The sequence below is a fragment of the Danio rerio genome, chromosome 20 (assembly GCF_052040795.2).
Source record: "Danio rerio strain M-AB ecotype USA chromosome 20, GRCz13ab, whole genome shotgun sequence".
NCBI classification, from domain to species: domain Eukaryota; kingdom Metazoa; phylum Chordata; class Actinopteri; order Cypriniformes; family Danionidae; genus Danio; species Danio rerio.
This window is the reverse complement of record NC_141040.1, coordinates 29214800-29241387: the sequence shown is the minus strand read 5'-3', so window position 1 is coordinate 29241387 and position 26588 is coordinate 29214800. Positions and strand designations below refer to the sequence as shown.

The following is a 26588-nucleotide window of genomic DNA, read 5'->3' as shown; positions in this document are numbered from 1 at the left end:
CTGAGTGTGTCCTCTGTTGCTCATCTGCATGTAAAAATCCTCCTCACTTTCTCTTTCTGTTTCTACAGATGAGTTTTATCCAGCCAGTGGAGTAGAGGATCCCTCACATCCCACCTGCAGTCATGAATGGTAAGAACGCAGCACTTTTTTTGAGTGTGTCATAGGCATGAATCCTATTTAAATCAATTTCCGTTTACCTGTGTGTGCTTTTAAAACCCATTAAGTTTTTTATTTTGTGGAGGACAAAAGAAGATGTTTAGCAGAATGTCCATGCTGACCTTTTTTGTATAGTGAAAGGTGATTTGATGTAAATATCCACTTATAAAGCTATGACTGTTATATAGTCATGCTAACTGCATTTGTCCTATTCAAATTGCGCACACTAAAACTACAATAGTAGAAAATACATTGTGTAAAAAGACCTATTGCATTGTAAAGCTCCAAAAAAGAGCTTGAATCTACAGCTTTTCTGTGGGATTACTTACAAAATGCTGTCATTTTGTAGTAGTTTTTTATTAACATGTTAAAAATAATGTAGAATTGTGGTGCATAACATGGAAACCATGCTGCAGACTAATTCCTTGATCCTTTTATGGTTCGTTTTGTCATTTTTGCAGCTTGACAGCTGGTCTCCGTTCATTGTATACATTAGCACAGAATAAATATCTTCTTTTGTGTCCTGCAATAAAAAGTCATGCCTACAACATGAGGCTCAGTAAATAATGAGGGCATTTATTTTTGGGTGAACTATCTCTTAAAAAGGAGGAAAAGTCAATGGAGAATAATTTAAGCACTGCTTATTTGGCTTGTGTGCTGAATCCCTATAGTATAGCACATATGCAGAATTGCACTATGATGAAAACTTCAGAGGTTCTGGTATTCTTGTAGAATATTTTATGAGTGAACAGAAAGTTATCAGAATGTTCACATTTTTTAGATTCAGCACAGTGTTTGTACAAAACACACCCAGCTGAAAGCTGCTAATGACTGCTTCCCTATTTATATAGGCACAGGCTAATATTTGCTTAACTTCCATGAGGGATTTTGCTTATGAAGTTTTGATATATGTGGAGCGCTTTTGTGAAATCACTTATAAAAGTTCACTGTTTAACTTCGAGGAGCTATTTCTTTTTTGAATATTTAAATTTTATTTTAACTTCACATTTAGAAATTACAATAACAATAATCACAAGAGACAAACTCATTCTCAGTATATCAATAAACATTATGAGATCTCCTTTTATTCATCAATCATCGACTTTATACTGCACCACATTTTAGGAACAATTTTTAAGAAAACTCTTTCAGAAACTTTGTATTTATCTTTTAATATACATACATTATATATAAGATATATACATTATTTTTTCCATTGTTATGTTTGTGACCATTTCTTTCAGTCAGTTTCTTATATTTGATATATTAGGAGCTACTTGTGCTAATCTCAACTTTAAAGCAACATTTTCTTGTTTTGTCAGTGATGTTTATAATAATGTTATAAAAAAGATCAGATGCTACTTCTGTTAAATTGTAACAATTTCAAAACAATTTTTACATCTACTGAGGTTTCATCATTTCACAGTTGTAGTCAGGTATGGTAATACCATAGTACTTTGATACCATACTGTAGCTTCTGACACATTTACAGATTTTTTTACACCCTTCAGAGGTTGAAATACCATCACAGGTACACACTTTCTGCACAACAAGCCCATTTAATCCAGCACAAAGCATTGTGTTTGGGTGTTTGATAAGTTTTGTCTTAAAAATAGCCTCTAAAAGCCAAGACCACTGTCAACACATAGTGATTCTTTGAATAAAAGCATCAAAAAATGTGTAAATCAGTTTTATGGTATCTAAAGACTTGATATTACCATCAGTGCTTTGTAAGTGAAATCTAAGCAAGATGTCTACCAGATTTGCTGATTGAGACAGCATTCGGCTGTGGTTCAAGTCAGTTCCCTCTAATGGTTTGATTAAATATTTATCTCGCAGCCGAATGATGAGCTAGAGAGAAAGAGTGCAGCCAATAGCTGGCAGTAGAGTTTGTTTAATATCTTGCTCTGTTTTGTTATGTGGCTTTAAAGTAAATCTGGACAAAATGAATGCTAAAACTTGTAATTTAAAAAATCCAGAGAGAGATTTTCAGGTCTGTTGAAAGCAACGTCAGGAGGGTGGCAACAGGAAAGCTGAGGTTGAGGATTTGTAATGCTAATAATTAACTTCTGAGTAAATTGTGTATATTTGATGCCAACAAGATAAATCACCTCAAATAAATGCTAATTTCAGCAGTGTGAGAATATTTATAGGACTATGCTCTCTCTGTATGTGTGTATGTGTCTGCATGCTTATTTTCTCCTTGTACTCATTCATTTGTTTAGAAGCTAATCCTCTAAGCACTTTAGGGAAATGGTTGCATCTTCACAGTTTTATCAAGCAGGAAAAGCACAGTAAATAAATATATATTGTTTGCTTTAAACAACTTGCTTATATAACTTGCATTATTGTTTGTTTGAATCAAACATAATTTTCTGAGCTTCTATAAATCACATTTTTCATCTGGTATGCACAAATTGGCAAAACTGTATCTTATAAGCACTTATGCTGAATAAGCACAAAAGCTTGCTACAGTACCTTTTGAAAACAAAGACCTGCAGTGCCACTTCAATAGCTGAATGGATCTAAATTTGTAATACACCTCGACGTTTCACCTTTTGTCCTGAAGGTATCAAAAATACACAAAAATAAATGACCAGACTCTCTGATTCCCACACCAACATCTGAGTCTGTTGGCACTTTTCAGTGTAAGTAGACCTGATTATGAAACCGTTTGTCCTTAAATACACCGTAAATAGTAAAGCTTAACTGCTGTTAATACAATAAGGTTATTTTAAAAAATCCTCAGAATAGTCCCAACATCAGCTCCTCCACAAATATAGATATTAGGGATGCTCCAATCAGGATTTTTATAGCCAAATCCGAGTACAGATTGTTTGTCACGGTGATCAGCCGTTACTGAGTACCAATTTTGATGCTTCAAGCTTTATAATGCATTATGATACTTACAGTTGAAGTCAGAATTATTAACCCCCCTTTTAAATTTTATTTTATATTTTAAACATTTTCCAAATTATGTTCAACAGAGCAAGGAAGTTTTCACAGTGTGTCTGATAATATTTTTTCTTCTGGAGAAAGTCTTATTTATTTTATTTCGGCTAGAATAAAAGCAGTTTTAAAATTTTTAAACACCATTTTATAGTCAAAATTATTAGCCCCTTTTAGCTATATATTTTCAGTATCGATAATCTACAAAACGATAATCTACAAAACAAACTTGCCTAATCACCGTAATCTGCCTAGTCAGCCTAATAGGGTATATGCCGAAGCATGGTAATAGGACTTTTAATTTGCCAGTAACCTGGGTTAACCACTTCCAGTGAACTGAATGCCAATGCAAAATCGGCGCGTTTAAGATCTGTTTTCTTTAAAAATCAGCGCTCTCCACTGGCTGAGTGATATTTGATATAAAGTGGATCTCAGATTGTACAAGAAGCACTGCAATAAAATTACATTTCCCCTGCCATGTCTTTAAAATATGAGCTTTTTTTTACCCCAGTATATTTAATGGAGCTTCTGTATTTGCCCGCCGATTCTAACAGGCGCATGCGAGTAAAAGGCTTATTCTCTCGTTTTACGCTTGAGCAACTAAATGAATGCCAAAGTATGTTTAACTGAATGTATTTTAATTACATTACAACATCGATGCTGTAGAAGAAACCATATAAAATGGTAAAAAAAAAAAACTCACAATAACTGGTCACCGGATGTTTATTAGCATGGGAACAATGCTAGCTCGGCATATACCCTATTAACCTAATTAAGCCTTTAAATTTCCCTTTAAGCTGTATAGAAGTGTCTTATTATTTACTGTCATCATGGCAAAGATAAAATAAATCAGTTATTAGAAGTGAGTTATTAAAACTATTATGTTTAGAAATGTGTTGAAAACATCTGTCTGTTAAACAGAAATTGTGGAAAATTAAAGAGGGGATCTAATAATTCAGGGGGCTAATAATTCTTACTTCAACTGTAAGTGCAGCTTTTTCCTTACCTAAGAGAATAAATTAAGTATGCTATATATAATCCCTTAAACTTGTGTCTTATAGCCATTTAGTGTGCATGGCAGAAGCAGCTTTACAAGAAATGATATAACAGATATAAAATTGGTACAATTGGGAAACATTGCAAATAATGAAAGAATTCAACATACCGCAATCAAGAAACGTATCTCATGATGCATACGCAGTTATAACACACACCAATAATTCCATTAACATTTACTAAAAAGGAAATAGCTCTATAAACTACTGTTTGCTGCAATAAGTGTATAACAAGAAGTTATATTATTAACTATTCATGAAAAAAATACTTTTAAGTTTTATCTAATAAATCCAGCCTGCTTTACATATAACAACTTACACATGTTATATGTAAAAAAGCCTAAATACATGCAAGGCCATTTAAGTATTTTCAAATACAATGGCTGCACTTGCAACAAAGAGATGATCACTCTATATTTTAGCTGTTGTGATACGAGCACATCGATCGCTCAAGCCGCCACGCATTATTTACCTCCTCACGTGTTGTGGCTGCTATAGGCTATGCATAATATACAGGAGCACATGTGCGTCCTTCTCTGCTTGTAAACTCTTAAACAAGCACCTGAAATCAGTTCATAAGATCAGCCAGATTGGCAAATACCGATCAAATTATTAAATGTGATTATCAGCCCATAACAATCTTCAGCCGATGGATCTGAGCATCCCTTATAAATATGTCCTATATCCTGCTTATAAGCTAACTGGTTTAAGATCAAGCATCCACATATGTCTTTGTAGTTTAATGATCACATCATGTGCCATGTGTCAGTTCTTAGTTTTTAGCATCAGTGTGTATAAAACATTTTCAAAAAGTTGTTCAGAAAACATTAGAAGTTTGCACCTGCTGTTACGCTAACTTATGTAATTATCTTCAGGGGGGATAAGGAATTAATTAGGGTTGAGAAACCCTCCCAACCCCCTGTATTTTGCACTCTGGTTTAAGCCTGATTTTATGGCTGCGTGTTCATTTGTAAAATGTGGTTGTCACTTCTGTAAGTAACCACAACATGTATGAATGCATGCTGTATTAATAACTCACATGCTTGACTGACAACTGTATTCTGCTGATGCGTACTGTAAATGTGGTCACAGAATCATATATTTCAAATATGATGACAATGTATTTTTTTTAGAGATTAGCCTTTATTAAATAGAAAAGACATTTTTAGTGCACCTACAGTACTTTGAGTCATTAATGTGTTATTTTCTTTTGTTAAAAAGCTTGCTCAAGTGCAGGCTGATTATCTAAAACAGTCAAACTTTTTTGAAGTTGAATGGGCTAAATTTCGGTTAAGAACGACATCACATGATTTAATAGACCTGCGCTTAATTAATCATGATGGCCTTTTTCTGAATCTCAGATCTGCTGACAATGCAGCAAACATGAGCTGAAAGTAGTGTATGTGTACCCCCCTAGAGAGAGAGAGAGAGAGAGAGAGAGAGAGAGAGAGAGAGAGAGAGAGAGAGAGAGAGAGAGAGAGAGAGAGAGAGAGAAAGAGTGAACAAAACAGTAAAGAAGAGAAGAAAAAAGTGTGTACTAACATTTGTCCTATTCTCTCATCAAATAAGAAAGACTGCAACTAGCATTTTTAGAGACATACTTAGTATTATATGCAATGGCATATTATTGTTTTATGAATAATTAATAGCCTAAATAAATAAATGTATCTTGCTATCGAAAAACTATGGCAATTTGATATAGCCTCCTGCAGCTGTGGTCAGATCTGCTATAAAGCTGTATATTTTAAATGAAGCACTGTCTGAACCTATTAAGAGCAGTGTCAAAAAATGCCAGCAGCTGATAGAGGCTCGCTTTCAGCACTCGATGCGAAAGCTGTGTTGAGATTGACCCACTTTGAGCATGTTAAGTGTCATTTACACTGACATTTTTGATGGATCTTCGCCTGCTGCCTCTAAAAGACACCATGCTTGACAATAAATACTGAAGAGTTATTAAGGGGGCTGTCATTCTATTAAAAGTGTAAAACATGCCGCCTCCCTCCAGTAAAACACCTCTAATGCCTGGATTATACAAGTCAAACAGCTTTCGTCAAAGCAACAGACAACATCTCGCAGAGAACTGGCAGCAACTTCAAAACCCTGAAAGTGGAAAAACAACAGCTGATCCAGAAAGAGATTTGAGAAGACAGAACGTGATAATCAAAATAAAAATCTTTTTCATTTTCTGTCCCTCTCATCAACACAGGTGGCTTTTCTATTTGGGCTATAACTCCAGAAGAGAGGGGGAAACATGACAAACAGTTTGACTCGCTGGCTCCCACCCTGGGATATTTGTCGGGTAAGAAAGAGCACATACAGTGTGAAGGTTTGAGGTCAATGATATATATATATATATCTATTTAGATGTTATTTATTTATTGAAAGGGCACCTATGATGAAAATCATCTTTTGTAAGCAGTTGGACAGAACTGTGTATAGTGTGTCCACAGTCATATCGGGGTGATATAAAGACAATCAGTTTATTTTTTCTTTATTAAATTTCCTGACGTTAAAATAGGATCCAAATCCCTCCCATTTTGAGGATCACTGCAATGTGACGTAGGAGTGCGGTTTCCCCGCCCACCGAATTGATTGACATCCGCGTATTAACATGTCGCCATTGTAATGTGTATAATCGTTTGGACAAGAGAGTACGTGTGCAAGGCAACTGGGATTAAAGGATCTGTTCAGCTTTCTGTGATCATCATTCATCATCAAATGTGATCAAGAAGGAGTTTTGAACCCTTTTTAAAACAGTGCGTGTTTGCAATGAATTACAGCGATTTCACCGTCTTTTCTTTATCGGCACAGCAGCATGTCAGTACAATTATAAAAGAAGATGATTCAATCCTGGTTTGTGGATGTTAAATCAGGTTTATTAGCATTACATTAACATCACAGATATCCATACAGAAGCGGATATTAATGTGTATCCTGTCACATTTTCCATGCAAAAACGTGTGGGTGTGTGTCTGCTGTGTGTGTGCGTGAACTTTATGACGACTTTGTGTGTGACTCATCGTTGCAGAAAGGCTTGAATTAACTCCACAACACATACATCATATAATCATTAGGAAAGTACTTACTGGAGTATTTCTCACAAACATTACGTAAGATCTGCTTCCTTCTTGTCCGTCTCTGTGCTGTTTATCCAGCTCAGCTGAGATTGAGAAACACTCTGACAGGCATGTGGGAACGGTGGACGGGAAGAACTAGCATTAAAGGCACAGGCAACAAAAACAGCTACATTGTGTTCAGAGCAGAAAAATTCCAATATTCTGAAAGTTATAATAAATAATCTGATGGGTGTTTAGAGCTGAAACTTTACAGACAAATTCTGAAGACAAAAGACTTATCTTAAATCTTAAAAAAGGGGTAAAATAGGCTCCCTTTAAAATGTTAGAGTCATTGGTTACCAGTTTCTTTCATTCTTCAAAAATATCTTTCTTTGTGTTGAAAGGTTTGACAGCCTTCTGTGCCAAACTAAAAAAAGGAAAGTCACACAGTTTTGAGACCATTTAAAGTAAATAAAAGTGGTAGTCAAGTCAAGATAAAAAGTCAAGTAAATAGTAAATATTTATTTTTAGGTGAACTGTCACTTGAAATGATCAAAATTAATATTAAAGCCATGTATGATGTTATTTTTTAAAATAATTATAATGAGAAATTGCATTTTATAATAAAAACAGAACGATTTCCACAAAAATATTAACTAGCACGACTGGTTTTATCACTGATATTAATAAGAAGCATTTATTGAGAAGCAAATTAGCAGAATGATTTGTGAAGGATCACGTTCACTGAAAACTGTAATAGTGAGAGCTGAAAGTCAGCTTTACCACCACAGGAATATTTTAAAATATACTAAAACAGAAAAAAAAACATTTATTCTATTGCAGAATATCACATTTTTTGTTGTCATTTTTGAAAATGTAAATCATTTAGTCTGTATTCTGTGATTATACATGCACATCACTTGCATTTCATTTCTTTCTAGGAGATCAAGCAAGAAAGTTCTTCCTCCAATCTGGTCTTCCTACATCGGTCCTGGCAGATATCTGGTAAGTGTACACACACACACACACACACACACACACACACACACACACACACACACACACACAAACACACACCCTTAATGTACACAATTAATCCAGTTCCACTTTTCTTCGAATGACTTGTCCTTTGTCGTTTCTTTCCAAAATGTGAAATATGTTGTTTTCATTTTTGAAAGCCATGTTAAATAAAAGAAAACTGACCACTTTGGCATATTATAAACTCCACATATATGCAGGATTTGTGTTTGTGTGCATGTTTTTGATGACAGGGCTGCACTTATCACAATAGCATTGTGAGATGTAAGTTGTGGGACAAAGTGCATTTGTAGCCACATACCTCTTTGGAGGGTGGAGGTTCCCAAAAGCAACCTCTTCCTGTCTGCGGTTAGTCTACTGGTGTAAACACTGTCGCCCATCCACAAACAGGACGTAGATTTGCTGATGCAGGATGCAGATTGTTTGATGTCTAAAAAACGTCTTGTTCATAAATAAGCAGGGTTACATAACAAAGATCTGAACTCACTATAATTCTGCTTTGTCATCACACACCAAGCGGGCTTCTCCACTGGGATTGTAATAGCAATTAGTGCCCTGTAAGCCACGGTTGATGAGAATGGCTGCTTCCTTTCTTTCAGGGCTCTGGCGGACATAGGAAAGGATGGGAAGATGGACAGATTGGAGTTCTCTATTGCAATGAAACTAATTAAACTGCAGCTGCAGGGTCAGCCACTTCCGTCCAGCCTGCCGATCATCATGAAGCAGACGCCCACCCCTGTGATGACGTCATCGTCACGCTTCGGTAAGAGTTGATATTTGTGAGCTTTGTTTGCTTTGTGGTTGGTTTGTTGAAGCTCATATTAGATTGTGAGTAAAATTATTCCAAATTTAGAATGTATTATCATTTTTGATATGAAATATGCCAATGAATGACTTTAAAACTCTTAATAAATCATCGTTGTTTTTGTTTATTAATTTTTTTTTAAACACTAGAGCTACCAGAATTCTGTAGTCATTCGGATCATTCACATATGACTTTACCGAATTGATTTTTTGTTGTATTGTAAGCTTATATAAAGATTATATAACTAATCTTTGAATGTTGTTATATATTTTATTTATTCATTCATTTTCTTGTCGGCTTAGTCCCTTTATTAATCTGGGGTCGCCACAATGGAATGAACCGCCATCTTATCTAGTACGTTTTTAAGCAACGGATGCCTTTCCAGCCACAACCCATCTCTAGGAATATCCACCCACACTCATTCACACAGACACTACGGACAATTTAGCCTACCCAGTTCACCTGTACCAGATGTCTTTGGACTGTGGGGGACTGTGGATGTCTCTGAACGCAGGGAGAACATGCAAACACCAAACAGAAACGGCAACTGAGCCGAGGCTCGAACCAGCGACCCAGCGACCTTCTTGCTGTGAGGTGACAGCACTACCTACTGCGTCACCTGTTGTTATATTTTATCAAGTCATTATTCTGAAAATACAATATTTTTTGTAATATAGCCTATAATTGTTTACTTACTATAATTGTTTAATAAGTTACTAGACCACCTGTAAAGCTTCTTATCTCACTTTGTTTGGCAAGTGGGAGAGCAATGTTTTACTGCCGTAAAAATGTTGCTTTTAAAAGACATGCCTGAAGTAAAGTTATGGTTTTGCTTTCAGAAAGTTATGTTTTTGTTAGCACAAAGTTGCTAGGCAACAGAGGCAAACATATTCAAAAGCACAGGAAAAAGCTTCATATGCTGTAATACATGCAGTCCATTTGACTTTTGTGTCACTCTAACCAATGTTAGAGTGAAATGTGCACATGTTTAGGAAAAATCAGTGTACAATATTTGTTTGGGTTTAATTGTAACAAAGTTATTAAATTGACTGCCTCATAAGCTTTATTTAATACTTGAACTATATGAAATAAAATGTTGATATTAGCTAAAACAAAACAAACTAATTAAAATCCAAAATCAAGCATAAATGCAAAATAGGAAAAATATACAAATAAATGTGATTTAGGATGAGATCTTTTACATTTACTATTAAGTAAATGTTTTTTTTTTATTGATCCGAATACCACAGAATACCTTTGTTAAATAATCAGTGGAAAATGAATATTTTTTTATGAGCTGGTACTATTAAATAAATAAATCAGCTAATAATTGGTATGGCACCAATAGATTTTATTGAAATTAGGGCTGCATGATATTAGAAAAATCCAACATTGTGAATTTTGTTATTCTGCAAATATACTGTATTTGCGATATGAATACAATTACACTAGATGCCTTAAAAAACTATTTGGAAAGAATTTTAGATTGACTGGGATGATTTTGTAGGGGAGTGTATTTGCATAAAAACATAATAAACAATCTACAAGCATAGATCATTTCAATAAATATAGTAATTGAATAATGAAATGTAAAATAATGCTGCATAGTCTTTGTTGTAAAAAGAACTCGACAAATAGTTATTATTTATTCAAAGTTACAACAATGCAGTTTCTAAAGCCCGAATGCTTTTAAAATCCTCACACAGTCACAGGCTTAAAAAAACACTTGCGAAAAGATCGATTATAAACCAGACTCAACATTGCATATTCTGCGATGTGACTTATGCAAATGAACACAGTACAGTATTGATGCTGAAACAATATATTGTGCAGTCCTAATAGAAATGATTCCAGATAATCTGTTTTTATTTCAGGTATGGGCTCCATGCCAAATCTCTCCGCCATGTCGGTGATGCCCATCCTAACACCCATCCCCACATGCCCTGTCATGGCCCCTTTAGTTCCTGTGCCCACCCTGATGTCTGGGCCACTGCCTCAGATGCCCAACTCTATCAGTGTGCCGGCCTTACCTAACGGCAATGCAACTCTCCTCACACCAACACCAGGTTACTCCCTCAATTATGGATGTACATTTGTTTTTATACAGATGATATTTTTTAAAACATGTAGGAAAAGTGTACTATACTTGTATGTATTTTATTGGAACAATGTTATTAAAATTTAACATTTAAAATGACTCCTAATTCTGCATATACAGCGTTTTGCACAGATAGACAAGTATGCATGTACCAATAGACGTATATATTGTGACACACAAATACAAAATTTGCATGTGCTTTAAGTAATTCTCATTGTTTATGTATCTCTCTAGCATTCCCAGTCTCCAGTGGTTTGACTAAATCTCACTCGCTCCTGGACCTTGGCTCTAGCAGGTGTGAACCATGCATACTTTAAGTTCAATGTTCATGTTTGTACTGGAATAAGGTAAAGTATCTGTTGCATGCACGTGTTTAAGTATAAGAACTGAAGACGACAGTGAGTTTCTTAGAACTGCACTCTTAGGCACTCTGCTACACTGGGCTTGTTTTGCTAGTGCTAGAAGTTTGTAGTAAATAAGATTTTGTTTGCTGACAGAGTGCCTGAGTAGAGCAGCTGTCTCCTTCTATCTTAATAGGATCTTGTTAGGCTTCCTCCGAGAGTCATTCAGCCTCCTTGTGGTGGTACAGGAGCCTGTAATAAACTCACTAATACCTGCTCAGTGCCTGTTAAAAACAAATTTGTGTCCAGGGCTGGGTGATCTACAGAATATATTGCTTATGTTGCAATGATTTTACTGCATTTTTTATTTAGCCATTAACTTTCCTAAGATTCAGTTTCCATGAAATTCCTTCGTTTCAGTGAATCATTAAAAAGGTTATTCAGCAATTGACTTTTTGAATTGTCATTCACTCAAAAGTGTTCATCCAAATATTTTAGAGAAAATATATTCTGGTTATAATTGCTATTAAAAATGTATTATTAATATAAATATTTAAAATGCAGTGTTAAAATGTTGCTCTAAATGATAGTCAATGAATTTAATTCTACAAAATTTTAGGTTGAATTAACCAGATTTTCTTATTATGTTGATTTTTTTTTTAGATCATAAACCCTAAAACTGGTTTTGAATGCTATAGCCAACAATGGTTAATTGTTTCACAGTCACTGTGAAGGTCCACTAGTGCCTCTATAGGATGGCAACAAAATGCTTTGTTTACTTAAAGAATGCCAGCATCTGAAGGAAACAGAAGATTGAGTAGTAAGTTTAGGTGTAGGGTTGCAGGGCCAGTTTTTGTTTTCTTTAGACAAACATTAATGCTTTGAATTTGAAGCACATATATATTGGTAAACGATGCAAATTGATGGACAGAGACTTTTAAATGGTATTTTACAACTATTTAAATGCACAGTATGTAAATTGTCAGCGTGACTGAGTGTGGAATCATGGTAGTTGTTACATTCTATGGGCTCTATTTTTAATCATCTAGGCTCAAAGTCTAAAGCGCATGGCGCAAAAAGGGCATGTCCGAATCAACTTGTGCTATTTTAAGGACGGAAAGATCCACTCTGCACCCCGGCACATGGTTTAACAGGGTTGTGCTTATTCTCTTAATGAGTTATGGGTTATGAGCATACTGTGCAATAAACCAATCAGAGTCTCATCTCCCATTCACTTTAAGAGTCGTGTCGAACCATGGCACATTTACTATTTACATGGTGGACTTTGTAAGAGGAAAAACTGAACTCTTAACTAGCGAGAAAATGGTTAAACAGACCATTTGCATCGGGAGGATAAAGAACAAGCCTCCTCCATTCAGCGTCTTTACTTTATTTTTTCTCTTCTTTATTCCTTTACTTTTGTGGACAAACAGTGTTATACGTGCACCACTGAAGACATCTATTAGCTTACATATTTATTTTGTTTGTTTCGCACAAACATTTTCTTCAAAACTATTTCTAAATTTAGTTCTAATTCCCAACAAATGAATAAATAAACAAGAATAATGAACTGTGGTTATATATCCACAGGTGTCAAACTCAGTTCCAAAAGGCCGCAGCTCTGCACAGTTTAGTTCCAACCCTTATTAAACACACCTGATCAAACTAATTGAGTCCTTCAGGCTTGTTTGAAACCTACAGGTAAGTGTGTTGGAGCAGTGTTGGAACTAAACTGTGCAGGGCTTCGGCCCTCCAGGAATTGAGTTTGACACCCCTGTTATATACAAAGTTATATCAAAACACACATCCTATTCTGATGCCCCATTTACTGATGCATACGTCTTCAAAACCCAACGGATAGACAAATCTAAACCTATTTTTATTAAAACAAATACAAATATGGACAAAAATAATACTGCTAATAATAATAACATTAAACAAATGCAAATTGTCATGAATAACCTAATCCTTTATTTTTTTCATATGTAAAGATATTTGTTGATTGTTGTACATCCTGTTTCTATTAAGCAATGTGTAAGCATTTGGACCTGCATATAGGCACATAACTAACGGCCAGGTTTTATTTGGTCAATGGTGCAGTCTACTATGTTTCAGTTAACTGAAATAGCAATACGCCAACAATGCACATTAACACACCTCCTTTTTAGACCGAAACACCCATAAATGTACAAAGTGGCTCAAACTGATTTGCCATTTAAACAACTTTGCACAAAACATGAAAGTTAGGGTTGCACTGGTCTGAAAATCAAGCAACAAATCATGGTAAACACATCTTGCACTGGGTGTATGACAGGGACCTAAGGGACTCATGGTCATGAATGAGCTAAAGAAATCTTTACTTATTATCATGGTAGTATGAAGCAGAGTAATGGTGAAAGTTGTTGAATGGAAACGAGAGTGAGAAAGCTGATGAGATTAGCTGTTATAACAATATTCTTGTTCATTGATTTAATGAACAATTTGTACATATTGTGTGAATGTACCACATTTATTCCTGAACTCTGTATCAGTTGTAGAGGTTTGATAGTGTTGGCTGGAGGGGCAGGAAGGTCTGTCAGTTGAGCATTACAATAATCCGGCTTGGATAGAATAAGTTCCAGGGCAAGAAGTTGTGTAGCATGTTCGGATTTGAAGTGCCTGATCTTTTCAATGTTGTGCAAGCCAAATCTGCAGGACTGGGCCATTCTAGTAATCCAGTCATAGATTCATCAATCCCCAAACTCCAAGGTTCCTGGCTTTCTTGCAAGAAGTTATGGTTAATGTGCCTAGAAGTTGTGATTAAGTGTTGGGTTGTCAAAGAAGTTCTGTCTTGGCAGAGTTGAGTTGAATTTTCTTCTTCCAGCGAGAAATGACTCTCATTCAAGCTGAGATGCAAGCAGCTTTGCTAAAATGATCAGATGAGAATGGGACACTTAAAGGGATAGTTCACCCAAAAATGAAAATTTTAGTTAGTTTATAGATGGAGATTGGAGATTCGTAAAATACTAATTAATGATCGTACACTTTTAAGATCTAAATAAAGACATATAAACAAGTCCTAATCTATCCTTGTGGCCCCTGATGATCCGCTGAGGTCTTGTGAAAGCAAAATGATCAGACTGTGCAAGAAATTGAACATTATTTACAGTAATATAGCTTTAATCAACAGCCTCTGCAAACAGTTCTTGGCACGCACAAGTATAGTGAACATAACCTTACAGTCGCTAGATGACGTATGCATGAGCAGGCACTCAGATACAAGATCATTTATCAGAATGCATTTATGGCCGCGAATGTAATCCACATTTGTTCGCATATTATCACAGGTAAGAACCATTTGGCATCCACACTGTCTTATCACCTCACATCTTAGTGTACGCTCAAGCATACTGCCTATGTGTGTGCAATGAGAACTGTTTGTAAAGCTAATAATATCGCTTCATAAAACCTCGGTATATCATGAGAAGCCACAGGGATTAATATGAAGTAGTTTGTGTGTGTTTATTTTTAATTTCCAAAGCGGATGACTTCACATGATTTTAATTCAATTCATGCTCATTTCTATAGCACTTTTACAATGTAGATTGTGTCAAAGCAGCTTAACATGGAGGTTCTAGTAAATTGAAACTGTGTCAGTCCAGAATAATAAATCAAGAACAACAGAAAACAAAAATTTTCTTTATTGTTCTACTGAAGAAAGAATTCAGCTACTCTACATCATCAATGGCTTTGTAACACCTTGGCTCATTCAGGAAGGCAAAAGGATTGCAGGATTTATCAAATACGTAGATTTATTCACAAACACTCATTTGGAAGGACATCGCTAACACAGGAACAACATGGGATAATGACAAAGCACAACTGAGAATACCAAACCAAGACTGAATGACACGCAGCACTATAAATACACAGAACATGATGATACTGATGATACACAGGGGTGAGACACAGGTGGAAATAATGAACATAATGGAACGGCGGGAAACATGGTGGAAAACAAACACACATGGAACATAGGACCTGACAGGCTTGAGGGTGAATAAATTAACTGTCAATGTTTATATTTGGGTGAGCTGTCTCTCTGGGTGAAATTTCGTCAGCATAGCCATGATAAAAAAGTCATGTCACTTAATGTGGTGACGTATGCATGAAGAACAAAAGTTCAAATACTGATACTTGAGGCATGCCAGTAGCTGTTGAGACATCTACATGCCAGTAGATGTTGAGACTCCAAGACACTCTTAGGGACCTAATAGATGTAAGTCTTGGAGAGCAGTTCCACTGGTGTGTGGTTCCTGAAATACTATTAGTCATAATAATTTCTGGGAAGATCTGGTGGGTGACCATGCATGTCAAAAGCAGATCCAGCAAGACGATAACTGATTATATAAAAACTTCTCAAGCGTGCTTTGTACTGCAGCTTCAAAAACCATGAAGAATGCAGTCTCGGTTAAATGTGTGCTTTTGAAGCCAGACTGTTTTTTGCACATAAGGTTATTCTTTGTGAGAAAGACAAACACTATATGGAAAAAAATTTCTGGTTTGTAGTTTTTCGGAGCTTGAGTTTGTTTCTGAAGCAGTGGGGTTATCTGAGCCTGCTTAAATGATGTAGGAAAGGTGCTGGTGGGAAGAGATAGGTTGACAATGTGAGTGAGTGCAGGTATATTTGAGCGAAAAAAACAGCTTGACGAATGAGATGGGATAGGATAAAGCTGACAGGGACAGGTAGTAGTGTGATTGGAAACGATGAGTTTGGACATTTCTGCCTGAGAGAGTGGGAAAAAGAGGATTCCAGCAAAAGGAGATTGATTTATTGTTAATAATACCATCGTGCTTTGGATTGAAAACAGGATTTGTTTTGCACTTTTTGTTTCAATTCATCTGGTGTAGTGGCAGAGTTGCTCCACATCCTACTTAACTGCCTGAGAGAGTGAAAAGAACAAGAGGGCGAGTGTGTATGCTTGCAGATATTTTTGTCAGTTTGTTGGTGTGTAAAATTGCTGATGATTATTATTTTATTTATAAAGAATGTGACTAAGTCATCAGCAGTTAGAACTGAGGAGGGAAACGAGGAGAGCAAAGGAGAGAAGATGGCTTTGTTATTTTTCCATTCTTGTCTTTGACATTTTGGTTACCGTTTTACTGTGTTTGCATGTTTGTTTTGATTATAATATTAAACACTGTCAAAAATGCTGGGTTCCACACATCGTATTAATTTGTGTTGGGACAACATAAAGAAATTAAGTTAACTTATTAGTTTTTACAAATTAAAGTAGATTAAACATAAAACCTTTATGTTGTTTCTAAAAAAACTCAAGAATTGTGTTGATTCAACTTAATGTAAATCAGTAGTTTGAACAGCAAACTCCATTTTTTTGAGTGAAGGTATATTCCCCCTAAATGAAAATATCCTCACCATTTACTCACACTTAAAAGATTATAAACTTAATTTCATTCTTCTGTTGAACATAAAATAAGATATTCCAAAGAATGCTGGAATAAAGCAGCCATAGTGATGGGATAAAATATACGATGGGAGTCAATGGCTGATTTTTCCTCCAACAGTTTTCAGAATATTTTGGAAGACTACCACTTATATTTTTATTCAACAAAAAAAGACACTCAAACAAATTTGGAAAAGTGGAGGATGTGTAACTTAGAGAATTGTCATTTTTGGGTGAACTATCCATTTAGTCAATGTGAGTACATCCTAGCTGCATCTATTATCCTTTTCCTTGTGACACAACCTCCTATTTTATCATTTATTTCACCCATACCAGGTTGCAAAAGGCTGCATCTTGTTAGTATAATCTCAGAACATTTCAAATCAATAAACGACAGCAATGAGTAGAACTGCTGTGGAATTGCTTATAATCATACGTTTTAATTAGAGTTTTAATGGTCCCGGTTGTTGTAATTACAGTTTCAATAAGAATTCCTCAAATGTTGCTCGGACATATCAATTATTTAGAGTATGATGTCACAGCAGAAACTCTCAGCACTGGAGGAAAGCTGATCTTGCAGCTAGACCGAGACCAGTTGTCTGTGTTTTATAATAGTCTGGGTTATTGGTTCATTTGGGGATTATATTAGCTGTTAATGAGCAGCTGCTAAATGATGCTCATTTGAATTTGGAATGCATATGCTATTTCTAAATTCTTTTTTTATAGAATGGTATGCAAATGAAACTGAGGAATTATGGGAATGAACATGCATATTTGGAGAAGGAAGAGGATCTACATTTAGAATTCATTAGCTCATTCAAGGCTACCATATATAAATTAATTAGGTACTATATATTTAGAAGCAGATTTGCAGAATGTTACAAATTAGCATGAGGCCACAGTGTCCTGAAGATAAAAAAATATAATAATAATGTTAATTATAAATAATATAATAATGTTAATAATAATAAAACAAAATAATAAAAAATAATAATAATGTCTTTTTTTTGTTATATGCGTTTTTTTATTTGAACAGACAGTGGCCTCATGCTAATTTGCAGTGTATAGTGACATAAACAACGTATACATGTAAACAACAAGTAATTTTTTCATCTGAAAGGGAAAATCAATTCATATACAAGTAACTGTTCATGTCCTTTTATTATTTTGCTCTCTCTTTAAAAATATTTTACATGCATTTTTTTTTATTAGTTTAATGTATTCCAGCTGACAAATGAAAAGATTATTACTTTTATTTGTAAAATTATTTCTTATCTTAATATAAAATGTATTTTTCTCCATTGGGTAATTTTTATTTACCCCAAACATTTGAATGGAACTTGCATTTATTTATTTATTTTTTAAAGTCTTTTACGTATTATTTTATTTAGTTTTACACCAAACATTGCCTATAAATTTGAATTTCTGCTGAGTGAATTAATTTGTCCCAAACTGGACCCAAGATTCTTAAAGAAAACAGTCAAGTTTGGTGCAGGAAAAATCATGGTTTGGGGTTGTATTCAGTATAAGGGCATGTGAGAGATCTGCAGAGTGGATCAACAGCCTGAGGTATTAAGAAATTTAAAAGTAAAAAAAGTAAAAGTAAAAGATAGTCACGGTGCTCCAGGATTGGCCAACGTAGTCACCAGACATGAACATTATTGAGCATGTCTGGGGTAAAATGAAGGACGAGGCATTAAAGATGAATCCAAAGAATCTTGATGAACTCAGGGAATCCTGCAGGAATGCTTTCTTTGCCATTCCAGATGACTTTATTAATACGTTATTTGAGTCATTGTAGAGATGTATGGATGCAGTCGTTCAAGCTCATGGGAATCAAACACAATATTAATTCTTTTTCCACTATTGTTTATTTAACATTTTATACTGTACATTATTTCTGTTAAGTGACAAGACTTTTGCCTAAGTGAAGTCGGGTCTTACTGTCTTATTTAAATAATTTAAAATCAAGACATGATCATATTTTAAACAGTAAAATAAATGTTGTATAGAGGCTTCTGCCTGTCATATAAGCCACCTTGAAACCAAACTATCAATACTAATTTGTTGTGTCTAAAACTTGGATAGGCGACGAGACTGTTGTCAGGTAGTGTATATACACTAATATAATATATATTTCTAAATGTCCACAGTTCTAACTCGTCCTCCACCACCTCCCTTGCGAGTAACTCCCCGAAAACGAGTAGTTCTGATTGGGCAGTGCCTCAGTCATCCCGTCTGAAGTACCGACAACTGTTTAACAGCCTGGACAAGCTAATGAGTGGATACCTGTCAGGTGAGTTTTTGTGTGTGTAGATCGCAGGAAGAAGAGGGGATGGCAATGTTTGCTTATGATCATGTGTGAGCATCTCTTGTTTGCCATATGCATTAACTTGCTAGTCTGTATGTTTGAAGGTCCCCAGGTCAGAAATGCCCTCACAGCTTCAAACCTCACACAAACACAGCTTGCCACTATATGGTGAGTTCACACAACACTGCTTTCACTATTGATAAAACACAACATGATGCCTTTAATGTATGACGGTTTTGATAAATTAATATCTAAAAATTAAATGTATCTTATTTTAGGAAGCCTTAAACTGCTGTTTTGTTTGTGTGACCGTGATCTATAAGGGTCTGTCAGTTTACTTTAGCTTTATTTCTACAAAAAAATTACATGATTGCCTCCTTCTTCCCTTAACATTTAACTTTGTTACATGGTTTTATCAATTTTTTTTTTATAAATGCAAATGAAGTATGTACATGTTTGTGTGTGTATGTTTGCATGTATTGTTATCAATCAATTTAGTTTTGTATTGCACGTCTATGTATAGTGTACAATATATACTGTACATGTATAAAGTATATACAATTTCATTTGAAATGTTTTAAGTTTTTCATTTTAGTGTTAATCTGAAATAATTTCTTTTTTTTCCCAATTATGTCTACATAATATCTATATAAAGTGTCTTTAAATGTCTATAATTTTAGCATTAAATATTTAGCCCAACTATATCTTTGATTTTTTTGCATGTGACATATTATCCATTTCCAATATTATTGGTTTTTGTATGCTAAATAAAATAAAACAAAATAAACTAAAATTAAATTAAATTAAATTAAATTTACATGTTTAAGACCTCTGAATTAATCACTTCCCCACATTAAACTGTGGGTTCGACCTTATTTCTTTAAGCAGTGTGTTAAACATCTACTTCCACAGTCTTGCGTCTGCAGTTTAGCTGCCAGTTGTGTAATTATGAACTGTGATTCAGCTATTAAACATTTAAAATGCTTCCAGGATAATCCCAGAAGTGTATATATATATATATATATATATATATATATATATATATATATATATATATATATAAAAATGTCTTTCTACAGGTTTCTGGCTGATGTGGATCGTGATGGGCAGTTGAGAGCAGAAGAGTTTATTTTAGCGATGCATCTGGTTGAAATGGCCAAGACAGGACGGCCTTTACCTCTCACTTTACCTCCCGACCTTGTGCCTCCTTCACTCAGGTAAACACACACACAGATCTGCTGGCATTAACAAGTTATGAAGGAGACTGTGTTTATTCTGTGCCTATATTTGTTTTCAGAACAACTAAGTCATGTGACCTGCTAAACGGACCTGTTCCTCTGATTAGCACTGAGCTGATTGAGCCAGAACTGCCACAGAAAAACAAGAGCAATGGTATTTGGATATGCATGCCTGTAACTACAGTATATATGACTTCTCACACACACACACACACACACACACACACACACACACACACACACACACACACACACACACACACACACACACACACATACGCACACACACTCGTGTATATATTCTTTATGAAGACTGTCCATAGGCATAATGGGTTTTTATACCGGGGTTAAATTTATATATATAAATACATACAGTGTATTATGTATATGATTGATGCTAAGCTAAGCTAAAAGTGCTCCCGCCAAATCCGGAGATCATCTGAATGGATTCAAAATGGTCAAACTCAGCTTTTTAACTCAAGGGTAAAAATAGAGTATTCCTTTAAGAAAGAAATGCCGCATATTTTGAAAAAAGCCATCTCAGTTTCAGTTATTTTAGGCCACAAAAATCTGATAAATGTCTACAAAATCCTGAAAGATCTGGGAAAACATTCAATTCTGATTTTGAGTTAAAAACATTAAGCAGTCATTTTTTAAATATGCAGCTTCTGTGCAAACTAATACTGTTTTCTGTCGGTCTCAGTTTCATATGAAGACAAACTGAGGGAAAATTTCCAGAGGGGAAACGCAGAGCTGGAGAAGCGTCGCCTGGCTCTTCAGGAGCAGCAGAGGAGAGAGGAGGAGCGCAGGAGAGAAGAGGAGAGGCGAGAGGAGGAGAAGAGACAGCAGAAGGAAAGAGAGGAGCGTGAGAGAAGAGAGAGAGAAGCGCGAGAGATGGAGATCAGGAGACAGAGAGAGGAGGAGCGCAGGATGGAGAGACAGAGAGAGCTGGAGCGACAGAGAGAGGAGGAACGACTGAAAGAATTAGAGCGGCGAGAGGCAAGTAGAGCAAGCAAGGACACACAGAGGGTGAACCACCAGCAGAAAAACACAGCAGAGCCCCACGCTTTAACACAAACACGCAGGCCTTATATACCGATACATTTGTTCTAGAAAAAATGCTAATATTAATCATGGTTTGAAATACAGTTTTGTAATACTAAATAATTAACATATAGTAGTTTATTTATTCATTCATTTTCAGCTTAGTCCCTTTATTCGCCACAGCAGAATGAACTGCCAACTTATCCAGCATATGTTTTACGCAGCGGATGCCCTTCCAGATGCAACCCATCACTGGGAAACACCCATACACACTCATTCACACACATACACTGCGGATAATTTAGCCATTTCACCTGTACCGCATGTTTTTGGACTGTGAGGGAAACCGGAGCACCATGAGGAAACTCACCCAAACATAGGGAGAACATGCAAACTCCACACATAAATGCCAAATGACCCAGCCAGGGCTCGAACCCACGACCTTTTTGTAGTTAGACAGTTATGCTACTCACTGCGCCACTGTTGCCCTATATTAGTTTATTATGTTATATTTAAAAAACAAATGTCATACACTAAAAAATATATTCATTGGATTTACAATGTTTTTAATGTAAGTGGTTGCAAATAATTTATTTGGGCTGAATTTAAACAAACAAATTAAATCGAACACTTAATTCTGCACTTAATTTAAATAACTTTTTTATCCGATTTTATAAAAATTAACAAACAAAAGTAACAGAGAAAATAGCAGTACAAATAGAAAAAATTAATAAAAATGTATATAACAGTACAAAATTGATGAAAAACAATAAAATAAACCACACTATAATCCTCATATTGTGCAACAAACAGTATATTATGTACATAAACAACATATGATGTGTCATTTTATAAATTAAGCAAATAAACAGTTCAGTACCAAAGGTTGAGGTTGGCAGCATGAAGTATTAAGCAAAATAAATAATGATAATAAAAAAATAAAAAAATAAATAAAAATAAAACATTTAAAAGAGAAAAAAAGAGAAAATCTATTCAATTGAATTGGCTGGGGGGGTGGCACGTTCTTCAAACTTGTGGTTTTATGACAAGAAGAGTTGTATGCTAGTGCTATATCAGCACTAGTATGCATCGGGAAGGTACAAACTAAAAGTGCAAACTAAAGATGGGCAACCAATTATTCAACATTACCTGCTTCAAGTTTCAGAGATTTGTCATGCTCCAGGAATGGCAACCAAATGTTATAAAATTTGATCACTGAACCTCGAAGACTATATTTATTTTTTCTAATTTAACAAAAGTAATGCATCTTTAATGCATTGAGTATAGGATGTGGGTTGAGGAAACTTCCACTGCAACAAAATACACTGCCAAGCTAATTAAGCTATTAATTCAGAAAAATAAAATGGTAAATCACAGTCAGGGGTTAGAACTCCAAACAGGCCAAATAAACTTGATTCTTAATTCACTTAATTCTATTTGTTTGTTTAAATTCTGCCCAAATAAATTATTCACAACCACTTACCCTTAAAAACATTCTAAATCCAATGAATATTTTTAGTGTCCGCTACATTGAATGTATTCTGTTTATTTATTCATTTATTTTCTTTTCGGCTTAGTCCCTTTATTAATCTGGGGTTGCCACAGCGGAATGAAATTCCAACTTATCTAGCATATGTTTTACACAGCGGATGCCCTTCCAGCTGCAACCCATCACTGGGAAACCCATGCACACTCTTTCACACACACACACACACACACTACGACCAATTTAGTTTATTCAATTCCCCTATGGCACATGTCTTTGGACTTGTGGGGGAAATTGGAGCACCTGGAAGAAACCCACGCCAACACAGGGAGAACATGCAAACTCCACACAGAAAATCCAACTGACCCACCCAGGATTTGAACCAGCTACCTTCTTGCTGTGAGGCAACAGTGCTACCCACTGTGCCACCGCACTGTCTGTATCCCGTTTATCTGTTTTTATAAGTGCAAGAAATAAAAACTGTAATTTGCAGAGGACACCCTCTAAAATGTAATTTAGTATAGCACAAATGTTCAGGCCAAAACATCATGTAAGGCATATATACAAGAATCATTTAATCATATTAAAATACTTTTTTAAAATCATGGTGTTGCACCAAAAAGCTTCTTATTTGTCATTTTAAATCGTTATACTTTACCACTGTCCTTCAAACACAACAAGAAGTTTTTTAAAATTGAAAGATTATATAATGTAAAAGAATTTCTTATAAAATAAATGTAATATAATTACACCAAAATGGAATGTCTCGTCTTTGACCCATGAATAAATGTAATGCATTTGCGTAAATAATGTAATGAAATAATGTTAAAATATTAAGGATTATTTAATATTTAAGTTAGGAATATAGCAGTGTTATTTTATTAAATTTAGTCATGTGTTTCAGTTTTTTATAGTTTGAATTAGAGAAGTTTAATGTATATTTTGTTTTTAAAATTCAGTTTTATTTAAAGTCATTTGTTATTCAATTTCTATATTTTTTTCATTAAAGATTTATTTTTAATAACATTAGTTTTAATTCAGTTTAAGTGAAAGTGGGAAATGTTTCCCTGGAACCTAGCTAAAATACAATAAATAAGTTTTTTCAGTTAACATTTATTTTATATCAAGCCAACTAAATGTCAACTATTATAACCCTGGAATTAATTAATTAATTAATTAACTCATTCATTCATTTTCCTTCAGCTTAGTCTCTTTATTAATCAGGGGTCGCCACAGCGGAATGAACCCCCAATTATCCAGCATATGTTTTACACAGCGGATGCCCTTACAGCTGCAACCCAGTACTGGGAAACAACCCTGGAAAATTGTGATTAAATAATACATGAATTAAATATTTAAAATCAAATAAATATAATTATCTTGTATGTACTGTAAGTAACTGTTTGTACTCATAAATGGCAAGTTTATTCTTCTTTAACGCATTTTAATATAATAGCAAAATGTGTAATGTATGTATTTAACACTTGTCCATTTGAACTGGTGTAATAGTATATAATAAGTAGATCAATTTTATTATGCTCAATAAATATATTGGCAGTAGATAAACTGAATCAGCTTTAATCTATATTATATTGGTAGAGTCATTCCCATTTGTCACCCTACAGTATGTGAATAATGGGAGTGTAATTATGTCGTAAATTCAAGTCTGAATGAGTGATTACATGTACATCTGCTGATGAACCTCTCCTTCTCTTTTTCCCAGGAAGCAGAGCGACAGAGACGGAGGGAATGGGAGAAGAGCAAACGTGTGGAGCTTCAGACTCAGAAAGAAAAGGAGCAGAATGACATACAGAGACTTAAGGACAGGAAGAGGAGTCTTGAGATTGAGCTGGAGGCCGTGGTCAGATTTGGATTTGTTTTTAATACCATAAATATGTGGCCCGTGGCACAAGCAGTGCCAAAGTTAAAATGTAGCTTAATTACAGCTCATGCACTACTAGGTCATTTTTAGTTTAAATATGTACATAAGCTTTTGGCCATGAATGATGTTAGAAAAGAGATGACAGCAAGATTAGATTACATTGATGAGCTTGTGACTGATAATGACAAGCCACAGGTTCTCACTCCCATCATCTCCCTCATAGCCTTTTGCTTTAAATTAGATTTTTTGTTTCCTGCCAAATCTCAAATTTCTTTTCAATATGAGACAGAAGGGTTTAATTTTCTGTCAAGTAGGATTTTGTTTTGTTTATATCCATCAATTAAAATGAGAATTTCTTCATGACTGAAGTTTTCATTCTCTTCCTTTTGATTTTAGACAGTTTTCCCGTCCTACATGCAGCCCTTAAGGTCCTATGAAATTCAAATAATGCTTTTTTAGATGTTAGTATCAGTATACTGAATATGTTTTGTAGATATCTTTAAGCTAATGTGCTACAGAACAGTGACAAAATTCAAGTGTAACATCTAAAGCTTGTTGTTTGTTACTTCCACCTCAATGGATTAACGTTTTTTTTTCAAGTGACCTCATACTACAGTTTCTCATCAAATCTTGACCAAACAAATGCTTTCTAGTGTCTGACATTTCAAGACGCTTATCATTTGTTTTTGTTTTTTTGATGTGCTTGAGGTCAACCACTCTTACTGGCAGAGCTGGAATAAAAGTAACAAATGCTGTTGGCTGTTTTTTTTTAAAGGGGAGGAGTTACACTATGTCCCACCTCTTGTTCATGGTTCATGGTTTCCTTTTAGCACATATTTAGACAGGAAGGTCTCAGGTTTGATCCCAATTAAAAAAAAAAAAAGCCCAAAACAAATCTCTGTCACTATCAATTAATTTACATATATTTATATATTTTTAAAACTGAATTATTTTATTTTTTTTAGATTTTTGATGTTTTGTATTTATTTATATATTTTTAAATGTACCATATTTTTATGTAAAATATACATATTTTATACTTTATAAAAATGTAAGTTGTAAGCAAACTGTAAAGAAAACAATTTCCAGTAAGCTCAGACATCCAAAACAAACACCAAAATCACCAAAACAAAGACTTTGATGAAATCTGGGGATATATGATTGTATTAAAATATCAAGAATAACAACAGAGGAGCTTGGGGGTGGGCAGGATTGGCATGTCTTGTAATATGCTTGAGAGTTAACAATTTAAAGACATCAGATTGGTGATTGGGTACCACGATGCATTATCTTATGGAGAGCCTATGACCTGACTATGTTCTTCCTTTAGAAGATGTGGTGCAACCAAAGTAAATGTTTTGTCATCAACCAGCTAGTATTTACTAAGTGTGGACTTTACCTTCCAGTTAAATGAAGAACTTTACAAACAGCTTGTGCAATCCTTACCTGTTGATCATTCAGTTTTTTTACTCTATGGAACTGACTGATACAATGATGACTACTAAAATTGACATCTGTGTACTGTTTTAAGCCTTTTTGAGTTTCTTTTTTCTGTTGAACACAAAAGAAGATATTTTGAAGATTGTTGGAAACCAGCAGCCATCAATGTCTATATAGTAGGTAAAAATATAGTACAGAAGTCAATTTCTAATGGTTTCCTGCATTCTTCAAAGAATGTGTACAAG

The 26588-nt window shown here is 34.8% G+C and overlaps 1 protein-coding gene across 7 annotated transcripts in view; it reads left to right on the top strand.

Moving 5' to 3' along the window:
- Positions 1 to 26588, top strand: part of itsn2a (intersectin 2a) — a 79787-nt gene that overhangs the window by 23567 nt on the left and 29632 nt on the right. For 4 of the 7 annotated variants that reach the window (XM_087297521.1, XM_087297519.1, XM_087297524.1 and 1 more), the window contains exons 2-13: positions 69 to 129; positions 6367 to 6459; positions 8158 to 8221; positions 8854 to 9017; positions 10934 to 11125; positions 11392 to 11452; positions 19096 to 19238; positions 19358 to 19421; positions 20333 to 20470; positions 20551 to 20645; positions 21195 to 21490; positions 24745 to 24882. In XM_087297521.1, the coding sequence (XP_087153647.1) occupies positions 123 to 129; positions 6367 to 6459; positions 8158 to 8221; positions 8854 to 9017; positions 10934 to 11125; positions 11392 to 11452; positions 19096 to 19238; positions 19358 to 19421; positions 20333 to 20470; positions 20551 to 20645; positions 21195 to 21490; positions 24745 to 24882 (1455 nt within the window). In that variant the 5' untranslated portion in view covers positions 69 to 122. 7 annotated transcript variants of the gene reach the window in all.